Source organism: Stylophora pistillata, chromosome 3 (genome assembly GCF_964205215.1).
Source record: "Stylophora pistillata chromosome 3, jaStyPist1.2, whole genome shotgun sequence".
NCBI classification, from domain to species: Eukaryota; Metazoa; Cnidaria; class Anthozoa; order Scleractinia; family Pocilloporidae; genus Stylophora; species Stylophora pistillata.
The window spans coordinates 11,420,931-11,448,561 of NC_142521.1; the positions used below are offsets into that span (position 1 = coordinate 11,420,931).

At 39.2% G+C, this 27,631-nt stretch overlaps 3 protein-coding genes across 6 annotated transcripts; 2 read left to right on the forward strand and 1 right to left on the reverse strand.

The window, feature by feature from the left end:
- The first annotated feature begins 195 nt into the window (after positions 1-195).
- Positions 196-13,514, forward strand: LOC111321118 (E3 ubiquitin-protein ligase RNF212B). Of its 2 annotated transcripts, none has more exons than XM_088755630.1 (15): positions 196-1,416; positions 1,522-1,583; positions 1,736-1,810; positions 4,762-4,818; positions 5,294-5,349; positions 5,721-5,842; positions 6,078-6,144; positions 6,622-6,658; positions 6,740-6,812; positions 7,056-7,140; positions 7,317-7,454; positions 8,210-8,325; positions 8,421-8,482; positions 8,575-8,621; positions 12,720-13,514. In XM_088755630.1, the coding sequence occupies exons 1-15, from the start codon at positions 1,311-1,313 to the stop codon at positions 12,760-12,762; spliced, it is 1,146 nt and encodes a 381-aa protein (XP_088611756.1). In that variant the 5' UTR covers positions 196-1,310; the 3' UTR covers positions 12,763-13,514. The 2 variants fall into 2 exon arrangements, with proteins under 2 accessions (XP_088611756.1, XP_022779642.1); XM_022923907.2 differs by having other exon boundaries at positions 8,424-8,482.
- On the forward strand, positions 10,125-13,514 carry LOC111321120 (neuropeptide FF receptor 1-like). The gene has a single exon (XM_022923908.2). The coding sequence runs from the start codon at positions 10,883-10,885 to the stop codon at positions 11,936-11,938; it is 1,056 nt and encodes a 351-aa protein (XP_022779643.1). The 5' UTR covers positions 10,125-10,882; the 3' UTR covers positions 11,939-13,514.
- On the reverse strand, positions 12,755-27,515 carry LOC111321121 (TBC1 domain family member 31). 3 transcript variants are annotated; one of them, XM_088755608.1, is made up of 25 exons: positions 27,252-27,496; positions 27,001-27,156; positions 26,179-26,294; positions 25,096-25,274; positions 24,249-24,433; positions 23,887-23,956; positions 23,015-23,104; positions 22,687-22,797; positions 21,722-21,922; positions 21,508-21,587; positions 20,901-21,047; positions 20,430-20,563; positions 20,051-20,184; positions 19,101-19,280; positions 18,362-18,541; positions 17,944-17,996; positions 17,351-17,503; positions 17,020-17,155; positions 16,266-16,358; positions 15,948-16,088; positions 15,685-15,801; positions 15,277-15,354; positions 14,474-14,612; positions 14,166-14,294; positions 12,755-13,885 (listed from the first exon to the last, which is right to left on the reverse strand). In XM_088755608.1, exons 1-25 carry the CDS (start codon positions 27,326-27,328, stop codon positions 13,746-13,748), a joined length of 3,219 nt encoding a protein of 1,072 aa, XP_088611734.1. In that variant the 5' UTR covers positions 27,329-27,496; the 3' UTR covers positions 12,755-13,745. The 3 variants fall into 3 exon arrangements, with proteins under 3 accessions (XP_088611734.1, XP_088611733.1, XP_088611735.1); XM_088755607.1 differs by having other exon boundaries at positions 23,827-23,956; XM_088755609.1 differs by lacking the exons at positions 12,755-13,885; positions 14,166-14,294; positions 14,474-14,612; positions 15,277-15,354 and adding an exon at positions 14,638-15,242 and having other exon boundaries at positions 23,827-23,956; positions 27,252-27,515.
- Between the last annotated feature and the right edge of the window lie 116 nt (positions 27,516-27,631).

Sequence of the window (27,631 nt, forward strand, 5' to 3'; positions counted from 1 at the left end):
AAATTAAAAGCCGGGAACTCATCACACAAAACAGAATGTTTCACAAATCACTTTTAATTCAGCTCTTCACTCACGAATCACGTTTCGATAAAAGGAAAATTAGTTCGCGTGGACATGAAAAGATCTTATCATCTTTGATCGCGATTCACAAAGAAAGAATCAGGATTCGTGAGAAAAAAAAAACGTGCAATCACGCTTTATGTAAAAAGTGTAGGAGACCCTCCTGAAAGCTTGTAAAATGACATTTACAAGTTATTAAAAACAGATGATTCTCATAAGATGCCCACCGACTCAATTTCAAAGTGATTCAGTAATATCATTTATTCTCTACCTTCTCCTCAAGACGTCAACTTAAATGAGTTTAAGGCAATTGCTCTTGCAGCCATCAAGTCATCTAGTATGATATCTATCAATTGTTTTAATCTTTTAGTTTAGGAATAGTACGTTATGTTATAGCTATATTTATATATTCAATATGTTTTACTGTTGTTTTTATATTTATTCATTTGTAATTCATAGATCATATTTATATCAAGAGTTTAAACCGATTGTTGTTCATTACTTAGTGCCATTGTTTTTGAAATTATTATTGTTATTTGCTATGATATTATTTTGAAACTCCTGGTTTAGTTTTTTTTTGCTGTCTTAGTGTTTCAGTGAGAGAAAAGCAAAAAAAGAGTACAGTCGGAGAGTTTCACTTCTCGGTTACGCTTCTTATACAATTTTGAAAAGTTGACTTAAGAATAGGAGCTCACTGTCGAGTATATAAGAATATACAGAAAAAAAGTTTACCTCACTAGCACCCCTACCCCACCCTAGTAAAAAAAAAAAAAAAGAAAAAGAAAAGCACTGCCGCGGGCGCTCGGCCTTTCCCGCCAACTTTTGAGACTGCAAATAAAAGCTCGATGTCGTGGTGAATCTGAATATTCCGTTTTGTTAATAGATTTCTTCAAAGAAAGCAACATTTTCTTCTACAATCCAAACTGTCTTTGGGTCTCAATGTGCCGAACTTCAGTAGTATGACCAAGAAGCCCAGAGAAGCCATTTGCAGGAAACCCTCTCCGTTTGATCAACTACTTCTGTGAATGTTAATATGAGGCAATGTTTTGTTTACGTGGAATTTTTACTACGTTTTAAGAACACTTAGCCTAACAGCTTACGCCTACAGATTCCCTTCGCTTTGAATATCATCGGATACTACACGTCCTCCTTTCTTGGGACAACACGCTTTTATTGTCATAATACAGTGGACGAAAACCCAGCTCTGAATCAAGCCGCAAAATTAGTCAAAAAGTGAAAGTTTTTGAGAAATGGCAGATTGGGTCCATTGCAATAGCTGCTACATTCGACCTGGAGGAGGAAAGTTATTTTCTCTCACAAACTGTGGTCACATATATTGTGCAGATTGCCTAAAAGGTGAATCTAATTTTAAAGGAATTGTACCTAGAGATCTCAGCTTTAATACAGCGTGAGTTATATTTATTTGCTACATTAGTATACATTGTCTACATTTGTCTGCAGCAAACCCTGATCAGTGCACAATATGCAAGAGAGCATGTAATTCAATCGCTTTATCATCGCAGGTAAGCTTAATCGAGTATTCAGTAACAATTTGGTTTAAAGTTATCTCTGAAATAATAGTTAAGTATGAAAGCTGAAATCAAACAGAAGATAGTAAGCTTTTGAATGAAAACCCCGTGTGTTTGTTTTTAAAATTAGGTTTTTTTCACTTCAGATGAAACCTGAAGTTGAAATGTACTTTACCAATCCTATTGATTTGTCCAAGAAATACTACACACAGCTGTCACAGGTAAAACTTTTCCAAACTGGTAATGGAATAACACTGTTATGAAAGTGCTAAATATCAAACTTGCTAAATATGAGCTCTTCTCCAAGTTTTTTGTATTGCACACTTACCCATAGGGAAAACATGAATGTATGTGAATCTTGTGGTTCCTTTGAAACGTTTTTTGAGGCCTCTCAAAAAACCTCTGTTTATCACTCTAACCATAGGCTCTAACCAACCCAAACTTTAGAGAGAGTTTATCATTTTTTCGTTAGTTGGAGACACACTCGCCTTCGATGTCTAAAACTGGATTTAAATAGTAAATAATACGTGAAGGTGTAGTCTGATCGTCCGGGTGAGTGTAGTCCTGAGAAGGACCGTTGTCGGTGGTAGTGACTAACGTTTCGACAACCTGTGCGGAAGTCATCATCAGAATCAAGTGAATCATTGTTGTCAGTAGAATGTTCTTCTTCCAGTTCGTGTGAAATGATCGGTTGCTTTTGCCGTGAGGTTATTGGCTGTAAGACTCAAGTGACGTAGGTCTGTCGTTATTGGTCTGTTTCGATCTGTCGGTAAAGTTAGGTCGTTCTTTTTCGGTCGTTTGTGATGTTTATGTCGTGAATGAGTCGTTTGTATGGAGCGGGTAGTTGTTGACATCTGTTTAGGGGAGTCTGTTCTAAGTTAGTAAACCAGCTTTCCAGAGTCAGTCGTTGAAAATAGTCAGTGCTGTAGGTTAGGCAGTCAATGTTGTTGTTGGTAAGTCGATGGTGTGTCTTGTTGTGAGGTTTCTACCAGTCGGTCGTTTGTGATGTTTATGTCGTGAATGAGTCGTTTGTATGGAGCGGGTAGTTGTTGACATCTGTTTAGGGAGTCTGTTCTAAGTTAGTAAACCAGCTTTCCAGAGTCAGTCGTTGAAAATAGTCAGTGCTGTAGGTTAGGCATTGCGCAGAGTCCCAGTCAATGTTGTGGTTGGTATGTCGATGATGTGTCTTGTTGTGAGGTTTCTGCCAGTCTCACCGATGTAGGAGGCTTGGCAGTCGGAACAATTGATCTTATAAATCGTTCCCTGTCTGTTCCTCGGTTCGTCTTTGTCTTTAACGTTGGTTAGTAACTGACGCAGTGTGGTGATGGGTTTGTGGGCGACGCGGATATTGAAGGGTATTAAGATGCGCGAGATGTCTTACAGCCATTAACATCACGGCAAAACCAACCCATCATTTCACACGAACTGGAATAAGAACATTCTACTGACAACAATGATTCACTTGACTCTGATGATGACTTCCGCACAGGTTGTCGAAACGTCAGTCACTACCACCGACAACAGTCCTTCTTAGGACTACACTCACCCAGACGATCAGACTACACCTTCACATGTTACCCCCGGGTTCAAGCCATTTACTGCAGTATATTCGACACGACGAAATTGACGCATTCCACAACCACCTTAACGAACAAAAACACTGACATACAGTTTACCAGAGAAGTCGAAGAAAATGGCAAACTTCCTTTTCTAGACTTCCTGGTAAGCCACAACGACAACTCATTACGAACGACAGTTTACAGGAAACCGACACACACCGACAGATTACTAGACGAGTCATCACTGGGACTCTGCGCAATGCCTAACCTACAGCACTGACTATTTTCAACGACTGACTCTGGAAAGCTGGTTTACTAACTTAGAACAGACTCCCCTAAACAGATGTCAACAACTACCCGCTCCATACAAACGACTCATTCACGACATAAACATCACAAACGACCGAAAAAGAACGACTTAACTTTACCGACAGATCGAAACAGACCAATCACGACCGACCTACGTCACTTGAGTCTTACAGCCAATAACATCACGGCAAAAGCAACCGATCATTTTACACGAACTGGAAGAAGAACATTCTACTGACAACAGTGATTCACTTGACTCTGATGATGACTTCCGCACAGGTTGTCGAAACGTCAGTCACTACCACCGCCAACAGTTCTTCTCAGGACTACACTCACCCAGACGATCAGACTACACCTTCACATGTTACCCCCGGGTTCAAGCCATTTACTGCAGTATATAATACATTATTTCACCCACTTTTAGAACATCCATATCACGCAAAGGCAGGCGCGAAGCGTCCTATACGCATATACGCACGTGAGTACTTGAAGTGACCAGAAAATTTTGAAAACAATGCTGTGTTTGCGTCAAGTTTGCTCAAAATAAGGGCAAGACATATATCTTATTAACCAAGCGCGAGGGCCGTACAGGGAGAATATCGGCCTGAGGTCTTGACAGTACGGACCGAGCGCGGCGAGGTCCGTACAAAAAAGACTGAGGGCCGATAATTTTCCATTACGGTCCCGAGCAAGCTTGGTTAATAAGAGATTTATTATTCGACTGAAGTTCAAAGGGAAACAAGTGCGGTATCATTCGGGACCATTCGGGACAGTGCCCGGTCCAATACTTAGAGAATATTGGACCAGCAATAGAGCATTTTGATTGGTTGATTTTAGTTATTGGCTCTCCGACTGCCCGAGTCGTGTAATAAGTTTTGTTCTTTGCTTGTATTCACACAACTATTTCGAACAAGAAATAAAGAGCGCAGTATTTTTCGCTCAGTTTACTTAGGTTTCTAGATCATATGTACTCGTGCGTACTTGAAAAAATTACCACGCTACGCGCCTGAAATGGAAAAGAAAGATTACATTAATCAAAACCTTCGAGTTTAAAAAAAAACCCAACAAGGAGACTGAATAGAGAAGTAAAAGTAGTTTTTTGTCAAGAATTCTCATGACCATATTCCTTATCTAAATCAAGCCACTATTGCAATATAAACTGAATTGGACATGAAAAGGCCATGGAAAGGTAACCGTCAAACAAGGGAATGCCTTCTCTCGAGTCTAAGCACCAGAAGGCTACTCTTGAAAACTAGTTGTTTTTTTTTTTTTTTGTTTTTTTTTTTTTTGTCATTTCCTACCAGGTGCTGGAGTTTCAGAAGAGCCACAGACAACGACTAGCAGCAAATATCGAGAAAAAGGTACGTTCATATGTACGTCGGTAGCAAGAAAGATGATAGATGCTAGTTTTTCTCTGTAGTTGGTTTTGTAGTCTGCAAACGCGGCCTATTTTCTGACATTTGACACTTTTACGAGCGCACAAAAGATACAAGTAGCTAGGCGCTTTATGCAGCACGTGCACAAATTTTTAAAACCACATTTAGTGTGGCATGACCACAGCATTTTTCCAGGGATCACGAAGCAGATACAGAAGATGCGTTTTGAAGAGACAGTACGCAAACTTTTAAAGACGAAAAAATTGAGCCACAATGCACGGAGGGCAACTTGAACTGTAATTACGACGGGTTTCATTAACTTGATATAACCTTGAGACCAACTGAAAGAAATGTATTGTCTCTTGTGCAGCTGAGGATCTTGTTTCAAAGGACATATCAGGTTTTTTTCCAATGGGATTTCACTGCATTTGTCACAACATAGCCGATTTTATCTTAAAAGGTGTTAGCAGCAGAGAGGCTCCAGAAGCACATGACCAGATTACAGGAACTTGAACGGTACTCAACGTCGATATGCTCCGACCGAATGGGTCTTCGACAGAGTTTGGAATTACTGCTTTTTACTATGACTCAAATAAATTTTGCAGTGAATGCAAACAACTTGACTTTCCACCGGAGTTGAGCTGGGCTTGAGAAGTATTAATATTTCAAGTATTAAAACTGGGCTTTATTTGTTCAGTTGATGTAACCTATACAGTGCCAGGCAACTCGCAGGAATAACTCAGTGCTCGTCGCTCTTCAATGAGCTTGAAATATTTTACATCACTGACTATCTAATCAGATCGTCCTTTTCCAGTTTGTGACGTAGTAGACTGATTGTTGAGTTCGCCTTTCTTGTGTAGTATTGACGGTTTCTTTGTCTTGTACAGGGAAGTTGCTGTTCTTCAAGAGGAGAATAATCACCTCAAGAGCCTGCTTGCCAGTAGTTCTAGTAGGCCTGGAGCGCCACATAATTTTAGGAATTCACCAGGGACAATCCCCGGGAAAAGGGGTGAATAACTGAACTATATTTCCCAATAAATAAAAAGTTTTCATGGGAAAAACAGCACAATTAATCATTTGTTGTCAAAAGTTGTCTCTATCTATAGATTTTAATCATTGATACACTCAGTTCATATTTTTAAATACTACAAAACATCTTGTGTCATGCAGCTGAATCTCGTGTGAGGAGTTTCACTTTAACTACAGAATCGAGTTGACTCCTTTTTTGCAATCGTAATCAACAGGTCACACACCATCTCCGACTTGTAGTCAGTACTCCTCCTCTCCTTATGGAAAGACCACACCCAACAGGTAAATGCGATCTCTGTAGTTCGTCATTCTTCGCTTGTAACTTATTTGTGAAGGTCAACCTAATTCATCTACGAGCCAAAGAAGTCTGTAGCTGGGTTATTCGTCGCGAAAAATGATCTTGTGGTCTTTTTCCTCTCTGCATTCGATTTTTGAACGTCAGCTCCAAGCACAGCTTTTGGAGCTCAACTTGTGGGCATGCATAATCTCCACTGTTTTTTTTTATTTTTTATGGTATAGCAAGTAGATTATTTTCCGCGAGGCTTGCTAGAAATCATCCATCTGTGCTGAGACACAAGGGCCTCGCAATCGGTTGACATGATAACAAAACGTTCTAAGAGCAGTTGTATTTGCCTTCTGATCGTTGTTCGTGCTTCAAAAACAATTTCTGTGAATAAGTTTCGTTTGGCAAATGTTATTGAGGTCAAGAGTTGTTATAGGAATGTCATGATCACCTTTTAAATGCCTTATTTCTTGCAGTTCTCAAAAAGAAAACAAAGGGTCACATCATTGGCAGGTGAGGTATATTTCAATAATTGCTCAGTTTGAGCTTCAATTCTATTCATGGCTAAATTTTCCCCTTTTCTTTAAATTTTAGAACCAGTTATCCCGCCCTGTCTCTGGGCCAACTAGACTGTCAGTGAGAACTCCACCTTGCAATGGGTTTATGGGTAAGTGATTTTTGTTTTTCAATTTCTTAGCTCTCTTCCTGTCTACAGGATCTTGCTCGAACTCTTCCATGTTCCACTTGTGATATCAAAAGTTAAACTCAGCTCTTCCGATGAAGCCAGCAAAACTTATGTTAAAACGGGCTTTGATATAAATGGTTTAGTATTCGAGTAACCCTTTTCTACAATTTCAGCAAAATTAAGTTAAAACATACCTAATTATATTTTGAATTATGCTATTTGCAGGTACTGTCCGAGGAACTCCATCCCCCAACAAGCAGGATTTATCTCGTCCAGGATCCGCTGGGGGGACATCAGGAACTGTTTTAAGGTATCTCAAACTCACGCATATCCATTTTGAACCCAGAGTTTACTCCATACTTACCGTGACCATATATTTTGAGCAATGTTTTGATGGTCTAATTCAACAAAGACACGTAGCCTACTTTGGAGCCGTGACTCATCTATAACTTTCTTTCCCCTTGTGATTATTTTTCATGTCCAAAGGAACCATCTTCAAGGAATACACCTCGCAAGGACAGCAAACACTCCCGGGAGTTATGAAGCGGTCACGCCATCAGGCTTAGGGGCAACAGGGGTTACTTGTTCTCCCATGGCAATGTCATCACCTGTCTTAACAATAAGGTCACTAAAATCGATTATAAGTGCAGTAATTGAACATCATTTGGTTTTTGCATTTATGGATAATGTGAGCATCAAAGAATGAAATTCAAAAGATTAAAAATGAGTAATGCTCGCACAGTATCAAAAAGGCTCACAGCTATAGCTTCTACAACAAGTGAAACTCCCTGAATACTTCAAAATACCAGATTCATGTGATCAAAGGGTTTCTGGGCAGAATACCTTAAGTCAACAGTATGATCGAAAAGATTTGAAAAAACTGTCATTAACACCTTTCGGGGCTATGAAAAAGTCCAGGTTCACAGCTAGCTGTTAGCTTTTTTATCACTTATATTCATAATAACAAAGATCAGTGATATCGACCGCAACAATTGGTCCGGCATGCTTCCAATTCAGTGCTTTCCTTAGAAGCTCTGAGACATGACTCCTTAATCCCTTCCCTCCAAAGATCTCACGAGTAATTCTTCTTACTGTCTGCCATACAATCCTTATAACGTTAGTTCTAAGAAATTAATATTGGATCAATGGTAATCCCCTAGTTAATATTTCTCTATCTTCTCATTAATTGACTGTTCAAGGAGAAATTCTGTCTTGGCTATGCACTCAAACGAGTTATCAGGTTAAAAAAGAATCAAAGGGGGGGGGGGTGAGTGAGTTAAATTGGATATGTGGACGTAAGCATACATACCGTAAGACCTATTTAAATCTCCATTTTGTTTCTAACATTCAGATGTATCCGCTTTTGTTGTGTATTTCAGATCTACCACGCTAAGCAGCAATAGGTTTAGTAACAGATCACAGTATACAACTCCCTCTTCGTCTCAAGCTTCATCACAAAGCAACCTTTCGACTCAACAGTCCGAACGCTGCAGCCGTAAGTAGAGTGTGACCCTTTGGTTACTTTGCGTGAAAGTGCCACTGGATGTTTACAAGAAAAATTAGTAGAGAATTTTAAATGACTTTTTTCAGCAGAAGAGGATGAAATGTCCACACCTTCAAGTCAACTGGACCCTTCCAGGCGACAGATACAGGTTTTGTTTTTTTGACTTGTTACCTTCTTTGGAATTTAAACTAGTTATTTCAGTATTTGAACTTAATGTTTGTTTTGTTTCCTTTCCAACAGCTGAGATACCAGCCAAGATCAGCGATAGTAAACAAACAACCCTTCTTGTAAGTTTTAAACCTTGAATATGTATGTTAGTTAAGTTGGCGGGATGGGACTTTGACTAACCAATCAGAAATCCGTGTCAATAAAATATTTAGCATAGGACCGGGTTTCCATGCGGTGGGTGCACTGCAAAGAAAAAAAGTGCGCCCAGACACACATATACACACACACACACACACACACACACACACACACACACACACACACACACACATACACACACAAATAGAGCAAACAAAACGTCCGGCTCTCTCCACTGTCATGAATTCAGTCTCAAGGACTGGAATTATCCTAGACAAGAAGTGGACACTGACTTTTTTGCTTGTGCCGAGCCTTTTCTTAAAGGAATAATACTCAACATACGCCAACGTTGATATGTACTTGATATGTAAAACCTTAAAGTGCACCTGACCCCTAAATTTTTTTTTCGTTTAAAAAAATCTTCATGCTGTGGTGAGTATCTCTTCGTAAACATTTTGGATTTGGTCAAATCCTTGAATTTTTGTGCCCCGTTGAGGCACGGAAAATCGCATTAAAATCACCTCTATTTTGGCTCACGACCGCGTTTCAAGGATCAAGAATCTAGCGACTAATGTGACGTCACTTCGAGAACCCAACAATCTGTATTTCGTGCCATTTTGCACAGTTCACTGGTTATGTTTGGAAGGTTCGATCGATTTTGGTCGCAAATATGCCGCAGAATGAATCTAGTGCTAGAAAGGCTTTCACAGGTCGACGACTGGCTGAGAATTCCTTGAGCGTCTTCTCGAAGTGACGTCACAAGTCTACTCTGCCCAGATCCCCATTTACGCGGTCGTGGTCCATTCGGATCTCGACTTCAACAGGGCATAAAAAAAGAGGGTTTAACCAAATCCAACAATTTTTTGGAAGAAATACTCACCAAAGCAGGAAGATTTTTTAAGTGAAAAAAAAAATTTAGGGGTCAGGTACACTTTAAAACTCCCTTGCACGATTTCTGTCGTTCACCTGTTCATGTTTGCCAAAGAAGATGTTTATCATTCGAGTGTGCGTAAAGCATTTATTACGTTTTTGCGGAGGAGGATTCCATTAGCATCACTGGCAATCCTTTTTTTTTTGTTTTCCGCGAAATCTTACTTGTTCCTACCTTACTTTCTCCTGTTATGTAACAGTTCATTCAAAATTATGCGATTCTGTCGATGGAAAATAATTCCAAACTTCAATACCTCAGGTTCAACCTGGCATAAAAGTTATTAAGTTTGATATTCCGAAGGCTGAGAATAATGACAGTAATTATGACAATCTTAAACTTTACTTGTAGGAGTACAGTGCCACTTTAATTGCCTTTTTTCTGATATCTTTTTGAGCAATGAACAGGGTTTTAATTAAAAGCGGCCTAAGTCAAGAGCGTGAATCCCTGTTAATAACGGTATAAGGTAAAAGGAAATGTAAGAAAATTTAAGAACACATTTGAGGGATCGCACAAAAACCTTCTGCAGGATTTCAATTTTCTTTGTGTCCTATTGTCCTTTATTGCAAGTTCCGTAATATTTCAGCAAGCTCATTTTAAAATCGCACCAAAACTGGTCACTATTTGAATAGGACGACCCAAAGAGTGAAAAGGCCTGCTTTTCCTGTGCTGTTTATGCTCGTCGTCCTTTGGAACCTCTCAAATACATTCTCACTCATCCGTCATTTCTCGCTCACAACTTTGGATACCAATGGCGAAATCATCTCAAAATCTAGTTATTTCCAGCTGCCTCAGTCGCAGTTCCTTTCAACGGAGGAGGTAGCATTTCATGAGCCGAATGAAAAACTTACACACTTACTATTACCTCTTGAAAACCTTCTTCGTTTTAATAAGCTAAGTAAATTATATTAATTTTGCTTGCACGGCAAAGGCAGTAATTTTACCATAGTCAGATGTTGGCTACACGTAGAGAGAGAAAATCAACAACGCAACTTGATATTGATCAGAATCTTTTGCAAATACATACGTCGACAATTGGGGAGAGTAAAACTAATTTGAGTATTTGCTTTCGCATCGCAGATGAAGCCAATAATGATTTACGTTATCGGGTTGTTAATATTAAAAAGCATCTTAACACTGATGATGAGTCAAAAGTAATAAACCCAATGGAGTTCTGAGCAGACATATGTCCATCAAACTCAGTAAAGATTCACTGGTTAATAAAGCTGGTATAATCTTGAAGTTCGTTGCGAAATTTCATTTAGTTGGCTGTATGCTGAGCCGAGTAGAATACTGCGATAACGGTAAGATAAAATGAAAAACCAAACAGACATCGAAACTGAAAGTTTGTTTTCAGAATCACTCTACATCACTTGGATCAAGGTTGCAGCTTACACCTTTATAATCGTGACCTCCTTGGTGGGCAATGGGCTCATTATAGCAATAGTGCACAAGAATTACAACCATCACATGAAGACACCAAACAATTTCTTCGTTGTGAATACGGCAGTTGCTGATATTTTGATCACCTTATCCAGTTCGACAGAGGCAGTCATAACGCTGGCTGTGTCTGACTGGTTGATCCAGGGAACTGTAGGACATGCTTTGTGCAAGCTTAAGTCCGTCGTAATGGCGTTATCCGCACTAGTGTCCACCCAAAGTTTGGCCACGATGGCGGTGGACCGCTTCATTGTCGTGTTTTTTCCACTGAGGAGAATCATTACACGCCCTGTGGCATACGGAATAATCGCAATCATCTGGCTCACATCAGTTGTTTTCACAGTACCGCTGGTATTTTTAGCGATCGTTCAAGAAATTAAGGGCACTAGCATTTGCTACTTAACGTTCTGGTCGTCAAAATCAGTGGAGAGTTACTTTGTGGCCATATTCGTCTTGTTCAAATGCTTTCCTTTGGTGATTCAAGGCGTACTGTACACCGCAGTGATGGTAAAGCTATGCCTACGAGAGACACCGGGGAATGAGCTTCACATCCCAAACCATCACCATTACCACACGGAAAAGATGAACAGGAGAATTATTAGCATGCTTGTGGCAATTGTAGTTCTCTTTGCCGTTTGCTGGCTTCCCGTCTGGATAGAAAGCATGATTTGTTTCCAAGACATCTCCGACAGTGCTTGTCAGTCAACTCACATCTATTTTATCGTGTGGTTTTTGGCTTACAGCAAAAGTGCAATTAACCCGTGCATTTATTTCATTTTTAACGAGACTTTTCGCCACGGTGCTTCGACACTGTGGGCGAAAATCATCCGTGGCCGTTCCCGGAGGCGCTGCGAAATTGCCCACAGACGCAACAGGGTAACAGCTTTGCAGAATCGAACCGTAGGAGACAACACTCACACTACAACTTGAGAAGCGCACATGAAAATACTTCAACATGAATCGAAATCAGCAGTTACGTAATCTTCGGTGGTAATTTGCCACCCACTCAACGAATTCAACAGAAATTCCTACCTTTAATTTAATGTAGGATCAATGCCATCTTCACATTTTGAAAATTAGTATGGTGAGGATAGGCCCAAAATTTGTAGATTAAATTTTATTTGTAGAAGAATGACAGTTGCAATATCTATTCGTCTACACCTGTCATTTAAGAACTCGATTAAAATTGCCAAGTTGGTGAGTTATTTATCTCTTTATGAAATGACTTCCTCTGTTTTCTTCAAAATTTTCGATAAAAAAAGTTAGCACGCTACTTCGATGAAACCAAAGTAAAAATTAATTTGCGGAGTCTTTCCTAAGTTCAAAACAAAATACTAGCATAAGAAAAAATATTTAAAACTGCTCGAGCGGGGACAACACCTCAAAGTTACCGAAGAATGAACAGATCGCTACCTGCACAAGAGGCTTGTGCAGCTATTACACTCGAAAATGGACTGCTATGATTCTGTTTCTTTATCTTTGCTAAGGTGCTAACCTATCTTTAAAAACAACCTAGAATTATTTACTTCTCGGCCGCAATTCAACCAAATTGGCTTCCACGGTTCAAGGAGAGAGTTACTAAAACTTTCATCAGCAGCACTACTTGATCGATCTAGTCCACTCTTTTCTATGTTTTCGAAGATTAACTGTCAACAGATGATCACGCTCTGGCGAGAGACTCTGAACTAACCGTTCGATTCTCTCTTCGCAGGACCACACCCACTTGTGCACCACGTCGAGATGATGTATTGTAACTAGAAAATTTATTTCATCAATACTGTATATAAACAACCTGTGTTTAGTTGAGCGTAAAAACATTGCTAAAGCTCCTAAAGTTCCTCTAACTTTTCAGTGTATAGATTCCCTAATACGATCTATAGATACCAGAGAAACCCAATCATTGTTTAACAACAAGATCGACGTCGAATTTGAGCGAAACATTTTGAAAACCGCTCTTCGTGCATGTAAAAAACTCAAAACGAGCCCGCAAAAAGACAATCTCAACTCTGTAGAAAATTGCAAAAGGTCATTCAGCAAAGTCCATATTTTATTAAAGTTTATTTAGTTAACTTCTTGGATTGTAACGTTGATCCCTTACTGTTGTACAGCACCTTCTAACCAGTCACTAGAGATTCAGAATAGCCAATTCGCCATGCGCCTGCGAATAATAGGAGCCGTATTGCCAGGCAACTTAACGTGAACGTATCTACCTCATTGCTTGTGTAACAGTCAAAAGCCCTTGCGCATGATGACATTATCAACTGAAATTTCTTCCCCAAGTTTCGTTTACAAAACATATTTGAGCATTTGAAACTTCTTTGTTTTCTTTATTTTTTACGATGGAATCCTGTTAACATAAGGGTTTTCGGAGTACTCTCGTTTCAATTTCCAGACGAAAACGAGTCCAACTTATTCAAATTCATTACTCCCTACTTTGAAAACGAGGCTTGGAGGTGAATTGGCTTTTCTGATGTAATTATACAGGAAGGCTGTTGGTCTCCGGGATGCCAGAGATTTTCAAAAACAAACGCGGGCTCTTGTTGTTTCCTCACGCCTTCTACTTCGAAATAAGACATTCATCGCTCATTTGGAGTAGTAAGAGAACGCGATGCTGTTCTGGAAGTAACATTATAAAGGGAATGTACAAAACTCGGGTCCTTGAAAAGTATTTACAAAATAGCTTTCCGAAAAATGCCAGATAATTGTGAATAAAATAAGTTGTGCTTCTATCTTATAGTTATTGCTGGGTATTTCCATGAAAAGGAGGTGGGCGCTGTTGCCGTCGGGCAGCAAGTCTTTTTCTCAAATCTCTCACCTCAGCCATGAGTTCCAGTTCACGTTTCTCAAACGTTGCTCGCTGGCGCTCGAGGGAAGGTTCTGTGACAACATCAAAACGAGTGATTAAAACGTGACCGGATCAAGTTTGAACCTTGCGTTTAAAGTTAAATTTAAAAAAAAGAAAAAAAAACATTTATGGTACTTCAGAAGTAAACACGTGCCACGCAGCCAACGAAGTGTTTACATAGTGACTTCATTACTTAAGGAAAGACTTTACTATGGCTGAGGAGCAACACAAACACACTTGTGCTTCTACATTTGAAAAGACATCTAATTGAAAGGTGGTACTGAATTTTTCTTCCAATGCTAAAAGTTTTACCTCGAGAAGTGATAGGTGTCCCGCTGGATTCGGACTCCGTCGTGGTGCTGCTCTCTGTGTTATTGGGAAGCATGGTGCTTAACGGTTTTCTAAGGTGATCCGGGATTTGACGAATCTCCCTAAGCCGAGCTACGTTAAACAGAGTAATAGAACATGTCATGAGCCTTGTGAAGCGAAAGATAATTAGTTGTGTGAGTGTTTTGGTTTCTAAAAACTCCATGCGTTATCAAAGAAAAAAAAAAGACACCCAGTACCGTTTCAGCCTCCAGCATGAAAGCAGAATTTCTCACTCAAAAGAATACACTCACAAAATGACTCCGAGTCGTCGGTAGTCGTGGTTTGATCTCGTGACAGAGCACTCAGAAGATTCAAACGTCTTCTGTCCTCCTCGGCTGCCAGAGCCTTTCGTTGTCTCACTTCCGACTGCTTCATAGCCACTGCGTCATTCTACAAACATGTGCAAAAAAGTGAAGAAAACCAAAATCAGGTTAGAATAATAATAATAATAATAATAATAATAATAATAATAATAATAATAATAATAATAATTTAATATTTATATTGCGCAAATTAACATGTGGATATGATCAAATGCGCATCACAATACTTTTCGGGGGACTTTGGCCGGACTGCATCAGCAGTTTACAAACAATCGAAGGAAACTTATTTTAAGATGCCTCCTCCCCCCAAGTCCCAGTAAACAGGCCAGACCACATCGCAGTAATCTCGTGAGTAGGTTCTTCAACGTCCCCTGCCTAACCAAATTAACTTATTAATAGATGCAGGAGACGGGACCTACAGTTTATTCGTCCTTATCCGAGAAGACTAGAATGTCTATCCATTTCTTGATATCATAGAATGGTAGCGCATTCTCCTCAGTTATTTTAAGACCTTGAGTGTTGGTCCGGCCGGGGCTCGAACCATCGACCTCGACGTCGACCTCCCGCACAACAGTCCAGCGCTCTAACCAATTGAGCTAGCCGGGAGGCGGTTAGCTCAATTGGAACTTTATCCAACAGATCCAACTTATTGGAGGTGTGGATGTAGAATGATGCAAAGTAAATATTCGTTCTAACACTGCAAAATAAAAATATTAGGAGAAAGTGTGTACCTCTTTATTCCTCAACTCATGCACAAGCGACTGAACTTCAGTCTCCCTTTCCTTATTCTCCAAAATATGCTGGGCAACCTAGAAACAGTTATAGAAACAAACGCTACTGCGATGATCACTGTCATCTTCATGGTTTCATGTATTAAAGTTACAACCCAGGTAAACATTTGGGCAGGTTTTAGTATGGAAAAAAAAAGAGAAAGAAATTCAACCCTTCCTTACAAGGGTTATAGGACGGGCTAAACCGACATCGCAACAGTTTTCACGTGAACACTATGTAAGTGCGAATTTCAAACAATACACATTCGTAGTAATTCAACTGTTTGAAAGTAACCCAGGTTCGTGTACGAAGTGGCCTAATACGACCTATACTTCATCAGTTTAATTTTCGTGGTTTATCCGGCTTACCTTGACTTCACTCAGCTCGCGGTGAAGATCGTCCATTCTAGTTCTCATATCTACTTCTTCTTCCATATTGACGGATGTGTGTTTCTGTTGGGCATTAGCCAATTCTTCTTGGGAAATCTTATGAGAAACCAAATACTTGCTTAAGATCACTGAATTACTACATGCATCAGTAGGAGCACTTACACTCGGACGACTAGAATAGTAATCAAAGTATACAAGGAGCTCCATCAATCAATTTTACAGTAAAATGGCTGTTGTATTACCCTTTGTGAATCAATGTCGACATCCTGAACGGCATCCATTGTCCTCCTAAACAGTTGCTCTTCCAATTCCTGCTGTTTTCTTTGGATTGCTTGCTCCGATCGCTGCTTAAAGGAATGCTGCAGCTCATCTCGGATCAAATCCTGTGTTGTAAACAATATATTTGCTTTAAATGGCCTAGCTTCAAATTTGTTTTCGTCCTAGGCGCTGCCAAGCTTTGCTCAAGGAGTCTGGCGGACAGTAATCAAAACGGTTTCCACTGATAGTCCAGGAAAGAGTGTACGGTTCAGTGAGAAAAGCGCTTAACTGAATGTACCAACCTGTTGAAGCATTTCTTTTTGCGCTTGAAGCTCCAGTCCCTTTATCTCAGCATCTTCTACAGCGTGCCTGGTTTCTTGTTCTCTGAGTAATGCCTAAAAACCGTTACAAGATGTAAGAAGTGTTTTTAAACTTAAAACAATCCAGAAATTATCCAGTTTACTCTACGGGAAAGAAAACGGCTTTCTAATTCTCTCCGGCGAACTTCGCCTCGCACTTTATTGGGTAAATAGAAGGTTCTTGCACTTTGCCAGGAACCCAATTCAAGGACTTTAAAAGCCTTTTAGGTCATTTTCAAGAACCTTGGCTCTCAAATTCAAGGACCTTTTGCATTGAATAGGAGTTAACAGAAATAAAAAATAGATTGCTTGTTATCACGTGTCAAACATCTTAATCGGACGCGGGATTTGAAAGAAAAACTCGTTTTGGCGATTTACATTTTCAACACCAAAAACAAAGCAAAACTTCAACTTTGATTCATCTGCATTTACTGTCAAACACGTTTCAGAAATTTTCAAGGACCTGAGACTAAATTCAAGGGTTTTCAAGTCCTTTAAAACAAAAAAAAATTAAATTCAAGGACCTTCAAGGAGCGCGGGAACCCTGATAATAGAATAAACAGTAAACGAACAGACAAAAAAAAAAACAATAGGTAGAAAACTGAGCTCGCGGGTATCGGTAAAGATGAGAAGAGGCTGTTATATAGCACTTGATGACTTTGTGCAGTATTTCTTGTGTGCCTGTGGTTGTACTGACCTTGCGTTCTATCTCGTCATCAAGTCTTTGCAACTCCGCTTCTTTAAGTGTTTGCTGATGATGCATAAAACGTCTGCGAACAGCGTCCAACAGTTGCAGCTCTCGTAGGTGAATCTCTCGTTTCATTGCCTGCAATCTAGTAAAAACATTTGATAATAAATATACATTGTTTTTTTTTTTTTTTTTTTTCATTCCTTTCCATGCAGCATGTTGCATTGGAGGAGTCGCAGTACTTGTAGTAGTTCATGTTACAGAAACTTGTGTAAGCTCCAGCAGAGTCGGGACCACTCAGCTCGTTTGCAAGACCTAACCTTCTTCTTTTCGTACCAACCTGCTTCTCTGATCGCTCAGTTTCTGTTCTTCCTGACCGATCACTCTTCTTCGTTGATTCTCGGCGTCAATCATGAGCTCTTGTTGTCGATAAAACGCCTCCTCTTCTTGTTTGCGCTGATCTGCTACCTCTTTCATCTCCTGGGCCAGTTGCCTGTCAAATCAGCAAAAAAATGAGATTGCTAATGCCTAAAAGTGTTATGTCAAGCTTTGTTCATCTAAAGCCTAAAAGAATTGATTTAAATTTTTCATTTTCGTCACTGATTTGAAATTTGTGACAATCTTCCCCATCCTTAATCATCCTTGCACGTTTTTTTAATAATTCTGTCATCTTCGGTGTTTGTTTAACCCTGTACACAATCGAACAGCGTTTCTTTTCTATCTGTTTAAAGCAAATGTTATGTGAGATAATACGGAATACAGAGTGGTCTGAGATTGGGAAAAGAAAAAATACGATTTCCTCGAGATTTTTGTTTTTTTTTTGGTTGTTCTTTTGATTTCTGGTTTGTTTGGATTTCTGTAAATTAGAATCTGCCACTTTACTTTAACTTCTTTTCTTCCCCAGTCTCTAAGAAAAACGACTTTGTGCCATACCTCTGTCTCAAATACTCTAGTTCTTCCTGGCGTATACGTTCTCTTTCTTGGACCTGTCAGAAACAACCAAAATTACGACAATATTTCGTGCTTGTGATTTTGTATTTATTTTCATTAGTCAAATGACCGCCTACTCAGAAAGAGAGAATTTCTACCCAGGTGGGTGGAGAGGGGGGGGGGGGGACTACAAGTGACTCTCTCCCGCTCACAAGTAATCACCAATGAGCAAGACGTTCAATCAAATATCACTGAGGAAGTAACACCGCATGCAGATGGGGATCCAGACGTTGAGCTAAGGGGAGGGGGGGATTTTTTCTTCCTTCTGCGTTTTATTTTTACCCAAAATAAGGGGGGGCAGGCCCCCCAGACCCCTCCCCTAGATCTGCCACTGGTAGGGTTGGTTGATACCAGTATTTACCTGATAATCCACAATAAACTTTGGATATTTGTTGAAGATCGGATATTGTCCTTTGGTCAGTGGCATGAATGGCTCCAGCATCCTCTGGGGGTTTGCTTCTGCTGGGGTGCCGTCCTGCAGTCGGTAAGCTTCACGTACAACTGCACTAATGTCGACTGCATTCCGGTTATGAAAGAAGTACTGGTCAGGAGAAAGTATTATCCATTACACATTTGCACAGGAATATCTACAGAATTAGTACAATTTCATTCCTACTTTGTGCAAATTATTCTGTCAATTCTTAGGCAAAACACTTGGGTCTGTTCGCTGGGGGCGTCCATGGCAACGAATATTAGTACATCACCCAACATTGATAACAGATTTTTAAAAATCCCTTGTATAAAGGAAGTGTGCCGTCTTTTTTTCTGCCGTTTCGATGCAGCTTAGGAAACGAAAGCTGAAGTTTGACACTTAGATTGAGACGAAAGATTTGTCTGAGTTTAATGGAATTGCTTATGAGATTCTCTTCAACCCTTCCCTCCAAATATTTGGGAGTTATTTTTCATACATTTCTTAGTTAGCTGGTCCTGAGAATTTGGTGTTATATCAAGACCATATCCCCTCATTGATAACTTCCCTCTTTTTCAATACTTGTCTGCTTGACAGTGCATCAAAAATGAAAGGAGAATTCAGCTCAATTCCAGTCGATTATCGGGGCCAAAAGGTCAAGTCTAACAAACATGTTTTGTTATTTTCAAACCTCAAAATCCTCTTTCCTCGTGCATTGCAAAAGAGCTTTGCGTGACACGATGACATAAGCTACCACAACAAAGAGAAGGAATGACGGATGATTGGAAAAAATGTTATCCCAAGCTCTCAACCACTCGTCCTTAGTTAGAACTTCAGATAAGAGCGTCTGTAACAATGGCCAGGCATACATCTGAAACAGACGACTTTGGGATTAGTACCTACTGTAGTTCACATGTGTTTCGAAACCATCCCGCACGGAAGTCTGGGGGAGAGTCACGTGGCAATTCCAAAATGGCGCCTTGAATATGGATCGCTCGTGAAAACACCCGGGTGAAAACGGCTCGGAATTTCCACTTCAAAACTAAAAATTTACTAAAATGGACGATGTTAGAGTCCAGGCAAAAAACGAAGAGAAAGGTAGTCCGATTAAACTACATATTGGGTTTTATTTTTAACTTTGTACTTCTCATAATTTACATTGCATTACAGCTTTTCGAGATTGTACATGTAGTCGCCCATCGGGCGATCAAACTTAAACTTTTGGTCGCCCTAGTCAGTTTTAACTCGCCACTGGCGACCGTGCGACCGTCAATTTTTAGCCCTGCCTCGGTCGTCATATCTATTGATAACAGATTGATATGTCGGTCGAGAGTTGGTCAGTAGTTGATTGGTTGTGGTTCCATTGTCGACCACAGGCAGCAAGTGTCTCGATGTTCCGATAGTCGGCCGCTATCTCAACCGAATTATGGACCACCTCCTATTGGTTGCCTGTCGGCCGAAAATTGGTTGACTTTCGACCGACCACCGATATACAGACCGAATCAAACAGTAAACAGTGCAAATGATATTTTTGCACGTTTCTTTGCACGGATAAGGTTGGAAAACATGGGCTCAGATGAATTATCTTTCACCGCTCGCCTCGGTGGGAAATGACTGGCAAGCAAAACTAGCATATCTCACCTGTGATGTGACATTACAGCTGACAAAATGTTGCATCAATCTTTTATCGTGATGAACCAGTATATTTTCCACCATCCCAAGAATATTCACAGGAGGGTTTGGAAAAAATTCGAACCAATGTTGGCACCAGTTTGCTGAAGGAAAAGAAAGAAAACTTCAAAAAAAATATCGAAGAAGCTCAGCCACATTTTAAGCTGTAACTTAACGAGCACAAACGTTGAAAACATCAGGTTTGCTTCCTTGTTAGTGACCATCTGCTTGAGCAGAAAGTCGCAAAATTGCTACATGGGTGCTCTTGTAAGGGAGATCGAGTTTCCGATGCATCGCGCCATTTTCAAGAAACTCTCGTCACAGCTTCAAATTTCATAACGTTACTTACTCAGGATGGTTGCTATCATCTCAAAACAGATCAGCTGGTTGTTTTGAAAGAGTTTAACGAAAGGAAAGGAAAGCAGAGACAGGTAGTCTACTTCTCCAAATATGGCTGACCAATGAGCTAGGGCCGACAGCGTCCTAAAACGAAATCACAAAATAAATACGAGAGGGAGGTTCTTCTTGTCACCTGATTTTGCTGCAGCATAAAGGGTGTCGCTTAAAAAAAAGTAACTTAGTGTTTGAAATTTTTTTTATTTAAAAAAAGGAAAGAAACAAAGACTTAATTGAAGTTTGTTAAATAAGGCGAGAAAAATCATGCACGCCATGTTACTCAAGTCATGATTGGTGCCAAACTTGCCGCTCTCATTCAAGTGGCATGTGTTTGAGTCCGAGTGGAGGACAGGGTTTGTGCCAATCTCTCCAAGATGTCACAACCTTCAGAGGGACTACATCGAAATTGCTAGTTGATACCAACCTCTGAAGGACTCTCAATAGCTTTCTACTCTTGATGGGATACTCTTCATGGATTCTCACGAAAGCATTATGAGTTCCTTTGTCTACCAAGCTGCTGTAAGCCGCATGGTTCTCAGGGAGGTTGAGAACTGACCGCCAAATGAACATTCTAAGGAGGGTTAAAAATACCAAAATATTACATTTATATCTATAGAAAAGTGCCAAGTTTTTAAGTTTTATTCAAAATTAAAAATTTTCCACGAGTTTAGTCAGTGTAGAGTTTGACTGGTACATGAAGGTATATTATCATTAGCCTGCACAACAGGCGTCATTTTAAGTTTTCATGCTAGCGAGGGCAAATACGAGCTAGGCGAGAACGAGGACAAGAGCACAAAGAGGTAGTCCAGTGCGATACGAGAGAGATTCGCGTTCACCTTAATACACAAAAATGGCGCCTATATATTCTGCAAGCTAAAGATCACAACCGCAAACACTCTTGAACCTTCACATTCTATGACCATCACATCATCAGTTTTTTTTTTTTTTTTCGGAATGATAAGATTCGTTTGAATTTTTCAAAAATGAATTCTGCTTTCCCGTAATACTCATTTGGCATTTAGAAAACTCACCTGTATTTAGCAGGATATTCGCCATAGCCTCGAAGAATCGACTTGAGCCTTGCTTGATTGAGACCTTCTGGAAGTTCCGTCTATAGCAAGATTTATGCACAATTGTGAAAAGCAGTCAATTTTTTATTCACAAATTGACCACTAGTCTAGCAATATGTTAACGACCAACTACAACACGGACGGCAACTACCAGAATCAAGAAAAACAGTTGTACCTCAAGTTCCGTGTCTATACTGGTCCAAGTTGCAGACACCTCGGTTTTTTGACGCTGTGATTTTACTGGTGATCTAGTCTTACTCCTTTTTGGTGTTCCACCAACTTTAGTCATGGCACTGCCTAGTGACTGATTGGATTTGCCACTTTGACGTGAATGTGATCTCTCTTCCCACACAGTTTTAACCAATGGTGGGGGTGGCTGTTAAAGAAAAAATGACTGAGAATGTAATCATTGGATAAATATGTACATGTAGGATGCTAAAACTCCAATTTGCAGGGCAGTCTCAAGCTCTTCACTGTAATATCAGTATTAAAAGTGCCGTATGTGCGCAAACCTAGACGTGCGCAAACCTAGACGTGCGCAAACCTAGACATGCGCAAGAGCGACATTATTTTAGTCAAGGTTGAATTTTACAGACCTAGAGACCTACTGCTCTCTTTAGCATGAAGTAACTAGCTGTGATGCATTTCCTTTTGGATGAGATGCCTTTCCTTCTCAGGTTTTCCATTCCCAGCAATTCATCAAGTCTCTCTTGGCCCTTTAACTCCCAGAAGTGATTAACAAGTAACTTCTCCCTCTAATATCCATACATTATCCAGCAAATAGGTAATGAGAAAACTCAAACTCATCAGGAAGGGGTTGTCACCTTGACCTAACACCAAATTCTTGTAACTAATTTACAAGGAAATGTGTAGCAGCTAGAGGAGAGAGTGAACAATCAGATCTCGGGAGTTTAAGGGTTAAAGTTTATTGTTAGCGTTTTTATACATAATGTGTTTCATAATAAAGAGAAAATCAAAGAGAGTGAAGAGGCTTACTGGAGAACAAAACAGAATGACCCATGGAAAAGCTGTGGAACACCGCATCTCCCAAGAGTTAAGGAAAACTTAATATCTACATGTAACCGAATATTGATTGATGATACAGAAATGAAATATAATTTTAACTGTCTTTGAAAATACCTTGGAAAACTGCTGTGACAGTGCTGGAACACTATAAACATTGATGTTACCATTGTCCATTACAGCTGCAATGTATCGGCCATTTGAACTGATACTAAAGTTGTTAATAATCTGTAAGAAATGGAAAAAAGTCTAGAAATTTTTGTGTCTGTCTGAGATACCTCTAATGCTTTGAGGGTTAAGCTAATAATACAATTTTATTTATTTTGCTTTGATACTGTGAAGGGCCTCTTAAGTTTACATAAACATGTTCAGTCACTGAATATGAGAATGGACTGGACTGGACAGGGCTAACCACTGTGAACATATTATGAATCTTTCTTATTACCTCATCTGTGCCTCCAATCTCAAAAAGCTGTTTACAGGCATGAATATCAATGAAGCGAAGAACACCATCTTGGGACAGCACACCAAGTGTCTTGAAAATGAGCAGAAACACTTTTAAATGATGTCTGATATAAATATGTTTTTAAGGAGGTGTTCATTAGGAAACTCAAGTTAACATGACAAAGTCTAACAAAGGAAAGGCCACTGAAAAATTACTGTAACATGTATTTGCAATATTGAGACATACAGTGTAATTTATTCACTTGACTTGCCCATGCTGGCATTTCTTATATAAAAAATCTCAAAAGTTTTTTTCATTTAATTGTAACAGTTGTGATAAGTAAAAATCTACTACAGCTTGTAGCATTGCATCACAAAAGCTGCAACCTGATTGGCTAAGTTATTTGCCATCTATTCCATACTTAGATATAGAGTTACATGAGTTGCCTAGCAGTGTGTAGTAGCGTTGTAAAAAATTTTTGAATAAAAAAATGAACCTGTCCAATTGCTAACTTCTCAACTACGGGAAGATTTAAGCAAAAACATTGTTTGCCCTTGATAGATGATTTGGACTTTGCCCTCATCAGCCATCATGTGATAGAAATCTTAAGCTCATAACCTACATAACAATTGTAATATGTCATTATTAGACAATTATTGATTACTGAAAGAAGTTGCTAATCCAGCAATGGCCTGTATGCCACATAAGACAACACTCATCACCAAACTCTTTCAGGGCTCCTAATTCCATAGTTGAATGGATTGACTTTATAGGAACTTAAGCAACATGAAAAATTCTCCATGGATTGATACCTGACTGCTACCTCCATCAAAGCTGTTACTAATGAATTCCAGTTGTCTGACAAGACGTACTTTTGCTGGAAGCTGAATGACATGGAGCAGACGTTTGTTCTCCAGACTCCACACGTGAAGGAATCGAGACCTGGAAAAAAAAAATAAAGAAAAAAAATTAAGCAGAAAGTAAATTTCAAAGAAATCAAGCTACTGCCATTGGTCTGAGCCAGATTGAAAAGGAAGACTGAGGAAAAGTAAGATCAATAATGCAAATAGAACAAAAAATAACTTTTCATTCAAACTGAGTCAGTTGCAACAAGACTAGTGTAAATTACAGAATCAATCAGGTAGAGGAATATGCCTAAAATTTGGTATTTTTTATAGTAATAAATTGAAAAGCATAACTGTATATTTGAGAAAGATTTTGAGAGCAGACTCACCTTCCCCCTGCAACAAGTAACCTGCCATCCCTGGGTGTGGCTAATGCTTTGTAATGGGGCTGTTTAGTGTCTTCAGGAGGAACAGGAAGCTGGAATTTACACTTGAGTGTTTCTGAATCCCATACAAATAAACTGTCATCTTTGAAACAAGTTATCATGGTATTGCTCAGAGGCAGGAACAAAACCTAAATTTATAATATTTGAAAACATATTAAAACTGACAGATTAGAATCAAAATGAACCTTGCTATTGACTAACAACCAAATTCTCACCAAGTTACTGTAATCTATTCAACAACAATACATGTAGCGAACGGAAGGTAAATGAATTCCATGCTTGTCTAAAATGAAATAAAAATTTGACCAGATACATTGCTTTTAAAGCATGCCACAGGTAAAGAATACAAATGTTCACCTTAAGGTAGACATGTCAACCTTATTAGCTTATATGTAAAAGTAAGCATGAGTCACAACATAAAAGCAATGTCTAGCCAACAAAATGAAAAAAAAAATTAAGACATTTTTAAAGTCTTTTTGGTATAGATTTAAGCAAAGTGTTCTCTAAATTCTTCTCTCCCGGTCCACAAGTTAATTAGTCATCTATCTACTCCTTTCAATCAATAATTTCACTGCCATTGTACAGTAATTTTCAAGCAGGGAGGTGATGGAAAGTGACAAAATGTCATCGTGGGGGAAAGTGTTTGATTGACCACCAAATCCTTAGATCTAAAATTATTAGCACAGAATGACAAAAAGGGCATGGAATAACTAAGATCTTGGATATGAAAGGGCTAAAACATGAACATCTCTTGGAGTTGGATTGAATACCACTTCATGTTAATTCAAACCTGCTGAATTCCAACAGTTTGAGCTCCATTTAAAGTCCTCTTACGGGAAAATGTATCCAAGTCCCACAACTGAGCAACAGAGTTGGATGAAGTGACTGCATAGCGGCCTGATGCATGAACTGATATATTTTGGATTGCCGAGTCCTGGCCTTTCATCCAGCTAACTAACTCATGGGTTTCTGAAATGAAATCAGTGTCAATCAGCCTACATATTAATTATTCAATCTGTGTAAAAAAAAAAAAACTTAATCCTTCACAGATGACACATTCACCCTTTACAACCTAATATCAGTATGGATATTCTCTATTCTGTTCTCTATACATTTACAAAAGTGTCGAAAAGGAGAATTTGTCCAAGAATCAAGAACTTCTTAGGTTGGTGATCATTTTGTTTATTCTCATGACCTCAATGTGTGATTCAAGGGTGATATTGATATTGTAAGGAGAAATTAGATTTAAGGATCAAAGGGTTGTAAAGAAAAAATTATTCAGGGTACTAATCATAGGCATAAGAGATCAAAGAGATCTCTAGCTAGCTTAAAGATATCGGGTCTAAATTTTTTTTCAAACAGATATGAAACCATAATAAAGAACATTCTCCTGTTATGCTAAAACTTTATCCAATGTTAATCGATCAGACTAAAGGGAATAAAATTAATTCATTCTTATCAAGGTATTAGACTCTTTTTTTTTGGGTGTAATCTTACATTTTTCACTTCCAAGATCTCACTAGTAATTATCCTTATTGTCAACCATGTCTACCATACATTTCTTGCATAAGTTTGGATAACTTGGTATTGGACCAACTAATTGATATTTTTCTAGCTCTTCTCCTTGTTTGTTTTATTGATATTGTATTGATATATCATAAAGAGAGAGTCTGTATTGCGCATTCAAAGGAATCAAAGGGTTAAAGAGAAAGGGAGCAACAATATTCATTTCCCTTGTTATATGTACTAGAAGCAGCCTTCTTAAAGAGTTAAAGGTTCCATGCCCGAACACACACACACACACACACACACACACACACACACACACACACATAAAAAAAAAAAACCAGAAAATCCACAAGATTAAATGCACCTGTATCATAACATCTCAGCGAATTGTCTGCAAGAGCCACCAACACTTCATTTTTTCTCCTCAAACAGAAGGAAAGGGCTGTACAAGGAGTTCCTGTTTTGTGGATTAAGGAAAACCTGGAGACAAAAGAGAAAGTAGAATTGTTGACAACCTTCTGAAATCCATGATATACTTCAACACATTCCAAGGGGTAATGGTAGCACATTTTGTTTGTAGACTATGGAAGTATATAGGAATGCATATGCTTTGCTTTTGGAGTGCATTTTAAATTCCTACAAGCAATTATTACAGGGCTGCAAAGGTGCAATGAAAGCTACAGTGGGCACATTAAAATGTTACTCCAGAGAAAAGGGAGATAAAAAGTAGCTCAGGTATGGAGCAGAACACTCTTTTGTCTTGACTTGACTTTGCAAGATTTCTTGGGGATATGGTGTTTTTCTGTAATTATAGGAAAGGGTTACCATTTCCCATGGTTAAGGTTTATTTTAGAACTCAAGGAGGACATTTGTTACATATGTTGTTAAGTAAGCTCTCTCTCTCCCCCACCCCACCTACCCTCTCTTCCTCCTACATTCCCCGGACTACATGTACAGCTGTACAATATCTTACAAAGTAAGCCTGTGCGCACATAGTCACCATCTGCACAGGACACAACAAAAAAATATATCATCTTGTACCACTTAAAATTGAAATAGCAGCTGGCTTCTTTTCAAGCGCTTAAGTTCAATCCTTAGGGTGGTTAGGAGGAGATGAACACAACTGATATCGGGCACAAAGTTATAAGCTTAGATGGCTTAATGCGCGATAAATCTTTGCACTCACCTATTTTTGATTAAATCGAAGACAAAAATATTTCCTTGGTGGTCGCCGGCTGCAAAGGCTTCACCTGTTGAACTGAACGCCGTTCGAAGGAATCTGATATTTCTTCCTTGTAACGAGAAAGCACTTGATGTGGAATGACTGATGCAGACTACCAAACTGTAAAGGATCGAAACGTAACAGTAGCCAAAATAAACACAATTTTTGCAACTTCTGATTCCAGTTTTAAACAGACCACATCATGAAAATCTCACCCCTCTTCTGGAGAAGGAGATGGTTTTCGCTGCCATATCTTTCCTTCCTCTTTCTTGTAAACGTCCAAAGTTTGCATGACGTCTTTGTTTTCTTAAGGAAAATGTTGAGCACGTAAATTCGTTTCTCCCGCCATTTTGAATCTGCCTCTTGCCTGGTAACCAGGCTTTACTGCACCGACTCCCAGGCCTTTTGCACAAGCTTTTAGCGCGAAAGAGCAAATGTGACAGAGTTCGTCCTCTGCTTAGCCTGGTTACGTCCGCTAAAACGACCTACCAACTTTTCCGAAAAAAAACAAAAATATGTATAGGGAAATCCTCATCAAAATTAACATTTAAAATGAAGTTGTGTCGCTCAAATCGCCTTGAAATCTAATACATGA